Source organism: Eucalyptus grandis, chromosome 3, assembly GCF_016545825.1.
Source record: "Eucalyptus grandis isolate ANBG69807.140 chromosome 3, ASM1654582v1, whole genome shotgun sequence".
Taxonomy (NCBI): Eukaryota; Viridiplantae; Streptophyta; class Magnoliopsida; order Myrtales; family Myrtaceae; genus Eucalyptus; species Eucalyptus grandis.
Genome location: NC_052614.1, coordinates 28,960,711 through 28,974,959, shown reverse-complemented (window position 1 = coordinate 28,974,959; position 14,249 = coordinate 28,960,711). Strand labels below are relative to the sequence as shown.

The 14,249-nt window shown below is 36.8% G+C and overlaps 2 protein-coding genes across 2 annotated transcripts; both read left to right on the top strand.

The window, feature by feature from the left end:
* The first annotated feature begins 6,966 nt into the window (after window positions 1–6,966).
* Window positions 6,967–8,166, top strand: LOC104455683 (toll/interleukin-1 receptor-like protein). The gene is made up of 2 exons (XM_039309522.1): window positions 6,967–7,472; window positions 7,818–8,166. Exons 1-2 carry the CDS (start codon window positions 6,967–6,969, stop codon window positions 8,164–8,166), a joined length of 855 nt encoding a protein of 284 aa, XP_039165456.1.
* An 873-nt stretch (window positions 8,167–9,039) lies between these two features.
* Window positions 9,040–11,968, top strand: LOC120286163 (protein SUPPRESSOR OF npr1-1, CONSTITUTIVE 1-like). Its single transcript, XM_039308088.1, has 2 exons — window positions 9,040–9,321; window positions 10,875–11,968. The coding sequence occupies exons 1-2, from the start codon at window positions 9,118–9,120 to the stop codon at window positions 11,850–11,852; spliced, it is 1,182 nt and encodes a 393-aa protein (XP_039164022.1). The 5' UTR covers window positions 9,040–9,117; the 3' UTR covers window positions 11,853–11,968.
* The last annotated feature ends 2,281 nt before the right edge of the window (window positions 11,969–14,249 follow it).

Here is a 14,249-nt window from a genome sequence, read left to right as displayed (position 1 = left end):
TGAGGACAAAAGAAAAAGGAGCTGTTTATGCTCTTTCTTCGGACTTAGAATTTATATGACCACTTTATAAGTGATTTTTTTTTAATGAGATTTCTATTTTCGCAACACTTCCGTTCCAACAAAAATACTCATTAAAAATATCCTGAGTTCCATGGGGGTAAATGCATTAAAAAGAAAAGGACATATTTTAGTGAATGGTACTTAATAGTTGGCGGCGATCTTGCTTTGGGTAAAAATGTTTTAGTAGCTTATTTGCTATTGATGTCTAAATTTTGACAACTCAATTAGTTGTTAATTGCATAAAAAAAATAGGATTCAACCCTTATCCCTTGCATTTTGCATATTAGTCGCATTTTTTCATGCATTATTTAAACCCATATATTTGCATTGTATCAGTGGTGGATGGATTTAAGTGAATTGTCTCGAACTTAACTGATAAACAAGATTGAACCTATAAGAACATAAAATTTTGGCCAAGCCAGTAGAACACTAAGGGCGTGCATGTTTTCGTTTACGGAATCTGTTTATGAACAGATTTTTGTTTTTGTTCCCGGGAACAAAAAAAAAGAACATAAACGCGTTTGTTTGCGTTTTGTTCAAAATCCATTTTTTTTCCCGGAACAAAAAAAGAATGGAAATGAGAAACAAAAAAAGTTGTTTCTTACTCCAGAAACACTTCGAAGAAACAAAACGTTTTTCTTCTTCTTCTTTTCTTCTGTTCTTTTCTTATTCTTTTCTTCTTCTTTTTTTCTTTGGCCGGTCGCCGGCCGTCGAGGGCGGCGACGTCGTCGAGGGTCGGCCTCGCCCGCGCCCGGCGAGGCTGTCGGCCCTCGTCGGCCGGTCGCCGAGGCGCGACCGGCCAAAAGAAGAAAAAAAAAAAGGAAAAAGAAAGGAAAAAATGAAAAATAAAATAAAAATATTAAAAAATTAAAAGAAACAAAAAAGAATATAAAATCTACCAAACGTGTTTCTATTCATTTTTTATTCCCCGAACAAGTTTACCAAACGCGTGTTTCGGTCAAAATTGTTCCCCGAACAAAAACACTTTTTTTTTTAATTTCTGTTCCCTGGAACAATTTTTGAACAGAAACGTTACCAAACGCGCCCTAAGTGGCGAAATTATAAATGAAAGAACTAAGAGGTGCCAAGGTCGAAGAAATTAATTCATCGGAGTAAATTCGGGGGATAAAGACAATCACTTTATAAGAAAAAAATTCAAAGGACATTGCAAGAATGTCTTCGCAACCATATCACGGCAAGAGTGGTTCTATTTCAATGGCTGAGATCCTTCTCATCACATTCGAAGGGCCCATATTGGTGGGAACAGTACAAGTGGGAAAAAGCAAGATCATTTGAGAGTTCTTTCATGACTAATTTAGAAGACTAGAGTAATTGTCCTCTAAAGGCTCTCATGATCCTCTACAGCATACTTCAAAGATGCATCATCTACAAAGCTACTGGTTAAGTGTGTTTTCTTATTTTCTTGTTCTCACTTCTGTCAAGAACACATGAAACAAACAATTCGCAAGAGACAAAAAAGTACACAAGCTTACATCACAACCATATTATTTGATTTTTTTATAGAATTTATTATTATTATTATTAAACATTATGTCGCACCTCAGAAACATGAACATTTGGTGGAAAAGGAGGAAATAAGAAGAAATTAAATCTATCTGTCGTCTAATGAATATCATATCGTTATAATTTATAGAAAGAATTGAACTTTGATACAATATAATGCCATTACTGGATCATAAGTACTTTTCAATATATGTCGTATAATGAATATCAAATCATTGTAAAGAGGGGACAAATTATTCGAAGTCCAGATTCAGGAAGAGATTGAGGTTGCCTCGAAGCAAGACAATAATAATTGATTCAAACCAAGAAGGGTCGTAGAAGCACGTCATTGGATGAGAAAAAGTAAAGCTCGTCTGCTATTCCTTACATGATGGATCTTTTCTTTTGTTGATGGCTGGGAAAAAAAGGGTCAAAAGTACTTTCCATTTCACACGGTATGCCGAAAGTGGAGGTTACCTTTGGAGCGTTCTTAAGCTCGTCGTGGGTCTAAGAAATTAGTAGCCGTCTTCCTTTTTTTTTTTTTTTTTTTTTATTAATTATCAATTTCTTTCATGACCGATAAACCATTCTCTTATTATTTGGCTAATTTTGTTTAATTATCAAGATCTGAGCTTTACCAATTATATAGAAAATTGCCAATATTTCTTTGGTGACTTCTCGATTTTTTTTCCAAATTAAGTAACTCAATGGAAAAAGTTAATAAATTAAGACAAAACCAAATAAACATCTATAGTTAACTTAAATGAAAGTTAGTAACCAGTTGAAAGCGAAGAAAAGGTTGACAAACAAGAGTTAGTAAATTTAAGGCACAATAAAGAAAGGTGATTGAAAAATTGATGATAAAAATAAGAAAAGTTGGTGATTGAAAAAAAAACCTGGAAACTAATTGAAATAAGAGTTGACAACTCACAATTAATCAATTATTTAAATAAAGAAAAGTAGGTAAGTCACTCTAATTAAAGTTGGTAATGTTAAGGCATTTTTGAGAAATACAACTAGAAGTTTGTAGATGATTAAAAAAAAAATGATATGTAAAGTTTGAAGGTGTTACCCTTTCATTTTTTGTTTTCGGGCAAGGTTAGAAGTGCAACTCCACTCATCTACATTTCTCAGAAATTTCATTTGATTCTCGCCCCGTCACTTGTGGGGCTTAGGGCAATTTCTCAGTCCTTCCTTCAATTATATCTACCACCTCGCATTTTCCTGCATGACCATTGCCCGTTGACCCTTGTTCCACACGTAGTTCTTGCAATTTCCTAGAAATGCACCATAGAATGTGGTGCGATTTGTCTTCAGAATTTTAGTAGGTGCAGCCAATGTGAAAGGAAAAAGGAGTTCTTTATACTCTTTCCTTAGACTTAGACTTTATATGACCACCTTACAAGCAATTTTTTTGATGAGATTTCTATTTTCCCAACGCTTAGATTATAACAACAGTATTTATATGCATTAAAAATTCCCAGGTTCCTTGGGGTAAATGCATTAAAAAAGAACAAATTTTAGCGAATGGTGTTGTTATAGTTGGTGGTGAACTCACTGTGGGTAAAAATACATTAGTAATTTACTGTTAACACATAAATTTTGACAACTCAATTAGTTATTAATTGTATAAAAAAACAAACTAGGAATTGACCCCGATTCCTTGCATTTTGCATATTAGTTGCATTTTTGTAATGCATTATTAAATGTATATATTTGATTGGACTGTGGCAGATGGATTTAAGTGAATTGTCTTGAACTTAACTGAACCTATAAGAGCATAAAATTTTAGCCAAGCCAGTATAACACCAAATGGCTGAAATTTATAAATGGAAGAATTAAGAGGTGACAAGGTGGAAAAAATTAATTCATTAGAGTAAATTCGGGGGATGTAGACAATAAATTTATAAAAAAAAAAATTCAAAGGACATTGCGGGAATGTCTTTGCAACCATATCACGGCAAGATTGGTTCTATTTCAACAGCTGAGATCCTTCCCATCCCAATCAAATGGCCTACCCCAGTGGGAACAGTGCAAGATCGTTGCCCTTGCCCTTCTCGTCCCCTCCCCTTCCCTTTCTCTCCATCCGCTTCTTTCCACATCTGTCCTTTCTCCATGATAAATTTCCAAGAACTTTCCCCCAAAACTCGATTCATCTCCTCGGGATTCGATCCAAACCCCAACACACGCCCGAGTCGATGCCAAGCACATCATCATTAATGCATTGCGGTCATACACATCGAGAGAAAGGACAAAAGGAAAACAATAAATTAAAAAGGAAAATATGGGAGCCAATCTAAGCTAGGGTTGCTCGGTCAACAATAAAGAACATCGGAAGCAAATTCTGGGAGCATTACGTGAGGTTTGAGAGGGAAAGGAATATCGAGAGTAATATATATTTATTTTAAAACAAGAAAGGTGAGATTAATAGTTCACACAAAAAGAAAAAAAAAAAACAGTATAAAAAGCGCACTGGGACGGCCGCTTCGGAACAACCCTCAGACAAGCAACAATTAGAGAGGACGGCTCCCGATTTGAGAGGCAAAAAGAAAGTGAAAAAAAGTAAGGGTTAATACCCTGAAAAATTCTAAACTGGGTACACTTGTGACAAATTTATTCCAAACTATTTTTTTGATCACCAAAATTCCAAACTGGTATACTTTTGACAAATTTACCCCAAACTGATATACTTGTGACAAATTTACCCTCTGTTAGTTTTGATTAAATTTTATTGTCAAATTATTAAATTAAATGACACATTACGGTTGACTTGTATAATTTTACATTCTGTTTGTTACAGTTTAAAACTTTTGTGATTTTTTTATGATATTAATCCAATTTAGCGGACGGTATATTTGTCACAAATTTACCAGTTTGGGGTTTTTTATGGTCGAATAAATTAGTTTTGGGTAAACTTGTCATAAATGTACCAATTTAGGGTTTTTTTATAATTAATCGGGGTAAATTTGTCACAGGTATACCAGTTTGGGGTTTTTCATGGTCAAAAAAATAATTTGGGATAAATTTGTCGCAAGTGTACCAGTTTGGGGTTTTTTAGGTATTAACCTAAAAAGTAAAGAGTAAAAAGGAAAAAACACCATAAAAAGAAACAATTTGCTTCGCCTTGTTTAGCTAGTTTGGTTTAATTTCTCGGTGTCGTTGCTGCTTTCTTCCGGCGGTCTGGTTTGCTTTCTCTTCGAAATTCTCGAGACCTCCGGCTTGCCCATTGCCGCCGCCCCTCACCAGTCACCGCGCTCGCTGCTGCCAGCTTGCCCATCGTCGCGCCTCTACCTCACTTGCTGGCTCGCTTCGTCGCGCTCAGCACGTCCTGCTGCAGCCGCAACAGTAGCTTTGCCGGCTTATTCTAACGCCACAGCAGCAGTCCCTGGCGGTTTCCGGTGATTCCAGGCGGCATCCCGGCTCCACTTTATGCCGTCACCGCTCGCTGTTTTGTTTCCTCGGCTACGTTTGACTTCCTTTCGCAGGTTGCCCATAGCAGACTAGCATTGATTGAATCCACACCGTCGCCGCCAATCAGGGTCCGGGCGACCCCAGCTTTCCAGTTCAACTGCCCAACACCAACGAGCCTTCATCGTTGCATCTTTTGTTCTGGCGAACCTGTCTGCAATTTGCTGCGTCCTTGCTGAATCGCCATCGTTGCTGCTTTGGTCCTGACGTTCCTCCTCACTAGTCGCCGTAAAGCTCCCCATCGCCCGTCCCGATTCTTGGAAACATATACTTCAAACTGGGTAATCTCTCGAACCAATTTGATTTGATCGTTGCCTAGTTTGCAATTATTGATTATCTAATTTGAAATTATTCCATACTAATCTTGATTTGTTTGAGATTTTTAGGCATCTCCATGTTAGGGAATTTCCTATTTCAACAATTGCATCCGGATTATGGATTGCATAAACAAACTTTATACAAAATTGATAATAATTTTAATTTTCCTTATTTGTAAATTTTGATTCAATAAAAGATTACATAAACAAATCATCTAACCTAAATGAATATAAATTAACAAAGTTTCATAAACTTCTATTTTCCCGATCTTCTTTTAGAAATGCATATTTAATTAAATTTAAAGAGCACCTAAAATAGTCAACAATCCAGCATTTTTAGATTTTTTTTTTTTTGTTGCTTTTAAATCGTAACAATACAATAAAATAACTCCAAAAAGAAACAGCATCACATAGTTCATGACCATGACTATAAAGATCACGCCACTGAAAGCATCCTAGAATTGTAGGTTCGCTTCTGACGCTATTCGCGATCGAGAAGCAATTTTTTGTCTCTTATTTTTAGTTTTTTATGGGCTATCATCTAACTCCTCCCCCCCTTCTCTTTCTCTTTCTCTTTATTAGAAATCTTAATGTCAATTAAGTGCCAATTCTTCTTCTCTTGTCCTTTTTTGGGTAAATGTGTTTCATATCTTTAGTTTACTTGGACTTGGACTTGGACTTGGACTTCCACTAAATTATGTTGACTTGATATGGTCCACTACTGGTAGTGGATTTCAATCTTTTCGCTTTCACAAGCCAAAAAAAAAAAAAAAAGGAATGAAAAGAAAACTAGTTTCGAGCTTGCATCGGTAAAATTTTATCTTTAAGTTTTGTTTAGTTTAATCTTTATTTTGAACACAATTATGCATTTTTTCCCTTGAAATATATTAAAATTTCACAGCACATAACAACTGATAAGTAATTTACGTATAATTATCTTATATTTGAATAAACATTTTAAACCTTAACAAGAAAGTATTAAAGCTTTGCTTTCTAAAAGCACAAACAAACAAGTCCTAAGAGATTAAGCTAACTCTGACCATAAGGATTACCTCCTTAAGTTATATTTTATTGTGTCATTTGTAAAAACAAACTATGCATATACTTACATCTATCAATAACAATAAAGTAAGGTAAAACGGAGCTTAATGATTGAACCACATAATCACAAAGTTCCACCTCCTCCTTTTCCCTAAACATTGATTAGACATATTACTTTACCATAAATTAGAGAAAAAAAAACTTAATCATCACATTTGATTCAATAACGTCAACTTGCCTTCCTTATTTTCAGTTTGCTTAGACTTGACTCTGGTGAGCCCCAGGCCAGCCATGGAAATCAGAAACAAAAACTCAATTTCACATAACTCAACTAATATTATCTTGCTCGAAATGCACCATACCGAATTTCCCATCCACTAGGCACCAGTCAACTTGTGGAGCTTGGGCCATTTCTTATTCCTTCAATCATATATCTGCAATTTCTCTCGATCAATGCTGCGACAGGACGTAAATGGAAACTGATCCTCGCTTTCCTACGACCATCGCTCGTCGGCTCTGTTAAAGCAAGTCAAATCTTCTGTGATTTGCTTTCAGAATTTTAGCAAACGCAGCTGAGATGAAAAGAAAGTGGAGCCCTTCTCTGGAAACTGGGTCCACACGCCATGGCTCATCGGGAAATAAGTTCGAGGTGTTCTTGAGTTTTCGAGGACCAGATACTCGCACTAATTTCACGGATTTCCTCTATCATACCCTGCTTGATAAGGGTATCAGTGTTTTCATAGACAATCAGGGGATTGATGTTGGTGAAGAGATCGGTCCTGAGATTTTCCAAGCCATTGATGACTCAAAAATCTGCATTCCTATCTTCTCCAAAGATTACGCCTCCAGCAGTTGGTGCCTACGCGAGCTGGAACACATGATGCAGCATAGCAAAATCAACAAACTGGAGGTTTTGCCCATTTTCTATGGTGTGGAACCGTCTGACGTGAAGCTTGAAACCGGAGTGTATAAGGATGCACTAACTTCGCATAAAAAGGAACGTGGGGTTGAGATTGTGCAGCGCTGGGAGGAGGCGCTCAAGGAAGTTACTAAAATCAAGGGATGGAACACCAAGAATGAGGGGTATGTTAGCTCAGTCAATTCCATCTTCCCTTTTCTCTCTATTTCTTTTGCTTGTGGATTATAATTTGAAGAGCACAAATTTTTCTTATTTTTGGACCAAAAATTGTGATGGATCCGCATGGAATTCTACATTCCATTGTCTCAAGACTCTAGGGTTACCTGCTTGATATAAGCATTATAACCTATTGTCCTAGATTGAACAGAACCATAGAATCATGTATTTGTTCTTTTGCTCGTTGGTCCAGCACCAATGTCGTAACTTCATGTCATTGTTTGATCTTGCAAGTGTACAAGTTTGCCTCCAATCTTGTAATTCATTTTATTATGTTGTATGTCCTTACACAGCCACGGAAAACTTGCACGATTGATTGCTCAGAAAGTGTTGCTTAAGCTCAAGGAGCCTTATGTGCATGTATCTGATCATTTAGTTGGAATGGACGAATCAGTGAATGAAGTAGTACATTTGCTGAATGTCGAATCTAAGGACGTAAGGCTCATCGGAATTTGGGGGATGGGTGGAATAGGCAAGTCAACTCTTGCCAAGGTTGTTTACCGCAAGCTATCTGCTAACTTTGAGAGTCAGAGCTTCATTTCAAATATCCGAGAAGCATCAAATGGTTCTGGTCTGTTAAATGTGCAGAGGCAATTAATCTCTGATATCATTGGTGACATAGGAGTTGAAGTTCTGGGGTGAATCTGATCCAAAAGCGATTTTGGAGAAAGAAAGTTATTATATTTCTTGATGATGTAGATCATGTGAGGCAACTCATGACATTGGCAGCGAAGAAAGAATGGTTTGGTCTGGGAAGTAGAGTCATTGTTACAACAAGAGACATAAGTGTTTTCCGTAAATTCCAATATCAATTTGAATATTGTTTGATTTATGAAGCTAAGGAACTTAACAAGCTCGAAGCTCTTCGGCTTTTTAGCAGGCATGCCTTTAGAAGCAACTCTCCTCCAAATGAATTCTGAGTGCAATCGGGAAGTTCTTGCAAAAACTGGAGGACTTCCTCTGGCAATTGAAGTGATTGGCTCATTTTTATGTGGAAAAAAAGAGGAAGCAGTGTGGCGAGATACATTGAAAAAGATGAATCATTGTCCTCTTAGGGATGTGAAGGAAAACTTAATGTTAAGTTATATGGCTTTAGATTATTATCAACAGCAAATATTTCTTGATATTGCTTGCTTTTTAGTTGGATATAGTAAGAGTTATGCAGCTTACATGTGGCTAGACTGTGGATTTTTTCCAGAAGAGGGGATTGATGTTCTACGTTTAATGTCCTTAGTGAAAATTGGAGAAAAGAATGAACTATGGATGCATGATCAGTTTAAGGACTTAGGTAGGAGCATTGTGCGCAAAGAATATTGCAGAGGCTTAAGAAAGGGTCCTCGGGTATGGAATTTGGAAGAAGGTCCTGATATTGTCCAGGGAAATAAGGTATTAGTCTAAGTGCACCCTCATCTACTTTTTTCATTGTAGAAATCTTCCTTGGACTGTTCTCCCTTTTATTGCAGGCTTTATTTGGAACTCCACATTGAACTGACTCTTTCCTCTATTTAGGGAACCAAAACTATTGTAGCATTCTGTGAGAAATTTGGGTGGCTTCCCCAAGACTCTGTTTTGACATCAAAAGACTTTATCAAAATGCCAAATATTAGATTTCTCAAATTGTTTGGTTGTACCCTCTCTGGAGACTTTGGGGATCTTTTTTCAGAATTGAGATGGCTTACTTGGTATCGATGTCCAAAAGGAATGCAGGCAAACAACTTTTGCCCAAAAAATCTACTCATCCTTGACCTAACGTGCAGCTCAATAGATGAACATTGGGATGGTTGGACTCAACTCAAGGTATGTGTGTGCAAATAATTATGATAACATTTTATATTTTCTTCCAATCACACCAGCTTGTGTTGCACGGAGTTGTTGATAGTCACCCTTGATCCTTTTTTTTTTAATTATAATTTTATTGAAGTCTATTGGCTTAATTCATAGAACAAATCTTGGTCTTGAAGAAGGCTTATGACACCACGATAGGTTAAACTTAACTGTTGAGTTTTCACAAGAAGTATATCGAATCAAACAATTACTCTACATTTACGTAATGGATGTGATCGAAGGCATGATGCTACTCGTGTATCCCCATTGAAGACACTATGGTCAACAGAAAAAATGTTACCCTTGATCACTTTTATTTGTTGCTTCAATATTGTGTTCATAGATATTTTGTTGTAATAATGGTGAGAATATAACATGTAGAATCTTCAAGATTGCATTTTTCATTTTTACCTAACTAGACAATTAACTTACCCAAAAAAAAAAAAAAAAAGATGTCATGATTTGGTTGTTGGTCATTAATCTGCGTTGCATTTATAGTTTTACTGTTTTATGATTTATAGCAATTCTTCTCCTGATGACCTTTTTCAATTCGAATTGATTGTAGCTTCATGATTAAAGGGCATTATAATGTGTACATTCTATGTTACTAGTAGCTAAATTTTTGGGTTGCACGATAAATAAATGAAATGACTTGATTAGATGTTCATACATATATCATGATTTCTGTAATTTGTACGATTGTTAGATCATCTAATGGGATAAATGTCATGGCATAATATCTATTGACTTTCATTACTTTTTAAAGAACAATTTATAAACATTCACATTGGTTTGAGTTCCCTAATTACACCAACAATTTGTCACAAGTAATAGATGTTTAAATTTAAGTGAAATATAAGTAGTGACTATCTATACCATACATAAGATGAGATGCCGAAGGAAAACAAAACAAGAGAGAGAAATTAGCAAAATAATAAAATGGGTGAATACTATTGAACATGCAAACTGATTTATATAGTACCTCAATCCTATTAAACGAATATTACATCTTCAAAAGGTTATGTGAAAGCTAATACGACCCTTATCTTAGTAAATGAAACACAAAAAGGAAGAACAGTAATTTGCAAATATGAATTAGTTAAATAGTCAGAAAATATGTAAGATTATTTTCTATATTGAAATTTAGAAGATATATTTACATAGGAAAAGCCATAAAGTTTAGAGTCATAACTGTTAGTGGTGAGGACAAAATTGGTAATTCGGTGACGAAGTTGGAAAGGGACGTTATAATTTATAGAAGATGTGTTGGCTATATTTTGCCTTTTTATTATTTGATATGGGGGTAATTTGATTATAGGTCCTCTTCCTTTATCTGTTGTTGGGAACAATATTGGAAGAAAAGAAAAAAAGTGTGACAAAGAGTGATTTTGACTTATGTTAGGAATTCATATACGGAGTATTTATAAAGTTTCTTTGGTGGAATGCTTCCTTAGTAGATATATTTACTTATGTCCTGCAAAACTTCAATAAATTAAACTCGTTGGATAAACATAATTATTTGACAGGTGGCTACAAGATTGAGAGTCCTTCAAATGTCAGCGTGCCTCAAGTTAAGCATGGTTCCTGACCTCTCAGCATTTTTATTCTTAGAAACATTAATTCTAAAGGAGTGTAGAAAGCTTGTGACACTTCCCAACTCAATTGGAATGCTAAATTATTTAGTTGAGTTGGATGTCTCAGACACATGCATTTCAGAGTTGCCAGATACCATTGTTGATCTAAGGAGTTTGAAGGTGTTGAAGATGAATAGAAGTCGCATGCAAAAATTACCTGAGGCAATTGTGAACTTGGATAAACTCGAGGAGATTTATGGGGAGGGTTGTGTGCAACTAGAGATGATTCCTGGTGATATTGTGAGACTACAATTCTTGAAGATTTTAAAATTAACAGGAACTCATGTGAAGTATGTACCAAATCTTCCACAGAGTTTGGTAAGTCCATGTCTGTCCTCAACAGTCTTAGAAAAAGATCCGGACATCTCCAACTTAGTGAGTTTAAGAAATCTGGAATTATGCTTTCCCTTAACATTCCGCGACCTTCCCTCTATGGTCCCTGACCCTCCCTCTCTAGAAGGAGCTCGAGTCATCTCCAGCCCATATTGTAAGTTGGAACTTTCAATTATCACCAGCATAAGCTCATATTTGGGTTGCTTTCACTGTCTAAAAGAACTCGAACTCAAGAACTGCAGCAACCTGCGCTGCATTGGACAGCTTCCCTCTACTTTGGGGAGACTTACGGTTGGCAGTTGCGATCTTCTTGAAGTTGTGGACCTTTCCAACTTATCTAAGTTTAAGAATCTCAAGGACCTTGAAGTATGGCGCTGTTGGAATCTGGTTGAGATTAAAGGTGTTGACGAGCTGGAATCACTGGAAAGTATTTACATCAAATACTGCATTTCTTTACTACGCTTTCCTAGTCAATCCAACTGGAAGAAGATGAAGAAGTGGCATGTTGACGTCTTAGGACGTATTTGGCAAGAGTAGCTCGAAGCTATGATCTCCAGTCTAGCACCTAAAAGAAGCTTGTAGGATCAGCAAATCTTTATTACGTTGACTTATGTCTTATTTGATCTATGATTTTAGTATGGAATTTCAGTAGCCTCTCAAGTTCAGTAGTGTCAACTATGTTCGAGCAAAAGTCCAAGTCTTTGAAAGCAACCTCGTATTCATTTCGACAAAATAAATAAATAAATAACATCGGATGTTATGGCATATACTGAAAAGTACGTAACTGACATGGTGAAACCATGTCTAATCACTCTCTCCATCTGATTATTCCTTAATTCAATTTCTCCTGTGATAGGCCTAGTCGCTGTACTTTAGACAAACCAATCTTGTCCCTATCATCATCATGATCACTATCACCATTCAACGATCAAACTAGTCAATAATTCTTAGGAAAATGAAAAATAAGATAAATAACGTCAAGATCTCACAAATTTCGTGGTCTACCACGTCCAAGCAAGTTCACTGCCCAAGCAAATTGATTCGGCGAAAAATTATTGACAACGAATTTGCTGCGTCTTGGTCTAGTTTGGCAAGCTGGTTGCCATTGGCTTCAATCAGAATTTTGCCACCCATCTCAACATGTCACTGCAAATATTGCAAATATTATGTTTATCTTAAACGATTAAGATTTCATTTCGGTATAGGACCATGTTAAATCGTGTCCGATCAATTATGTTACCATTGTTCTACATTTATTTCTCACAATAAATTTCTTCATTGTTTACTAATGCTAATTGAATAAGGTAATGACAGCCTTTTGTGCGAGGCATATCGGCCGACTACCGAGGAGTGTATAGATCTTGTGATCTGGAGATTCACCTTAGGAAAACACACGATTGTAAAGATTCGAATGTAGGTTTTTTTGGTCAAATTCGAATGTAGGGTTTAGCAGATGAACACACTTATCGTACAAGACAATTGTTTGATACAAGGCACCGAGTATGACAGTCGTTAGCGAGGGCATTGGTGAGCACACGACCTTGGATGTGCCTTTTCTTGTCCAGACTCCACTTTCCTTATGCCGCACTGTCTCTTCAGTGGTAAGACGCCCCGTATGGTACTAGCTTCCCACATCAAGCCACTGCTTATGAGTCACCGGATCAGTTTTGCAACAGGCAATGCGGCCAAAGCCCTTTTGTTGGGATATAATACGCGGAAAACGACATGATCTTGTAATTTACGTTAATGCGAAATTACCAGAGAAATAAACGAAGAAAAATAAGGACACCAGAAATTTACATGGTTCGGTCCGAGTATCAGTACCTACGTCTACGAGGAAAGCCAACAGCAAATAATCCACTATAATTGGAGAATCAGAGTTTATAATCACTCATACGCTTAAGTGGTTCTCACATCTAGATTTAATCTCAAATCCAAAGTGTTTATAAATAAATAACTCAATTGAACATAAACTCACGGCACAAAATTACCGCGCGTTCAAGCTCAAAGTTTAACTTGTGTGTGTCTTCAAAGCTTCGCGTAGCTTGCGGCTTCAAAGAATGGCGTGGACATGCGGCTTCGAAGGGGTGCAGCAGCCTCTTGCTTCGGCGGCTTCTATCTGGCAAAGAAAAGAAGTCCTGTAAAAATATTCCTCTTTTATACGTGTGCCCAGGTCAAACTTTGACCTGGGCCCACCACGATTCCGCTGCGCGTGGACTTCATCTTACGCCAAAGGTGCAGAGGACTTCTTTCCTCTTTTATTTCAGCGGCTAAAAGATGCCCCAAAACCAGACCTCTTCTTATTTCATCGGCTAAAAGAAGCCCCAAAAACTAGACGTAGAATTTGTGTGCCCCAAAGTTTGGGCCCCACCATGGCCTAAAAAGAATTCGGCTCCTCTTGCAGGAAATTTGAAATTCGCATCTTCCAATTATTTATTTATTTATTTTTCTTTTGTAAATCTTCATGGAGTCCCACGAACTTCTACTTGTCCAAGCGAATTGCGTTTTGTGAATGTTCAAACTCGAAACATAATTTAACAATTCTTCACTTTGGCTCGATGTTTAAAGCTAAGTTATAGTGTTTATTATCTATGCTGCTCTCCCAACGCCCGACGGGCGCTCACTCTCCACGGATGCCAATAGAGCTCAAGTAGAACTTGAGTTTCGCCAAAGGAACAGACTTAGTCATCATGTCTGCCGGGTTATATACTGTAACAATTTTTTTGACAATAACATTACCCTTAGCTAAGACATCTCGGATGAAGTAGTACCTGATGTTGATATGCTTCGTTTGCTCGTGATAAACTGAATTATACGACAAATATATCGCACTTTAGTTATCACAGTGTATATCCATACTTTTCTGTTCTAATCTAAAGTCCGAGAGCAAACTTTGTAACCCTATCGCCTCCTTCGATACAAAGGTTAGTGCCA

Excerpts from the sequence above, each read along its gene's own strand:
- LOC120286163 (XM_039308088.1), top strand. The coding sequence starts at position 9,118 with ATGCCAAATATTAGATTTCTCAAATTGTTTGGTTGTACCCTCTCTGGA. Across the intron at positions 9,322-10,874 it reads ATGGTTGGACTCAACTCAAG|GTGGCTACAAGATTGAGAGT; the intron begins GTATGTGTGTGC and ends ATTATTTGACAG.
- LOC104455683 (XM_039309522.1), top strand. The coding sequence starts at position 6,967 with ATGAAAAGAAAGTGGAGCCCTTCTCTGGAAACTGGGTCCACACGCCAT. Across the intron at positions 7,473-7,817 it reads TGGAACACCAAGAATGAGGG|CCACGGAAAACTTGCACGAT; the intron begins GTATGTTAGCTC and ends GTCCTTACACAG.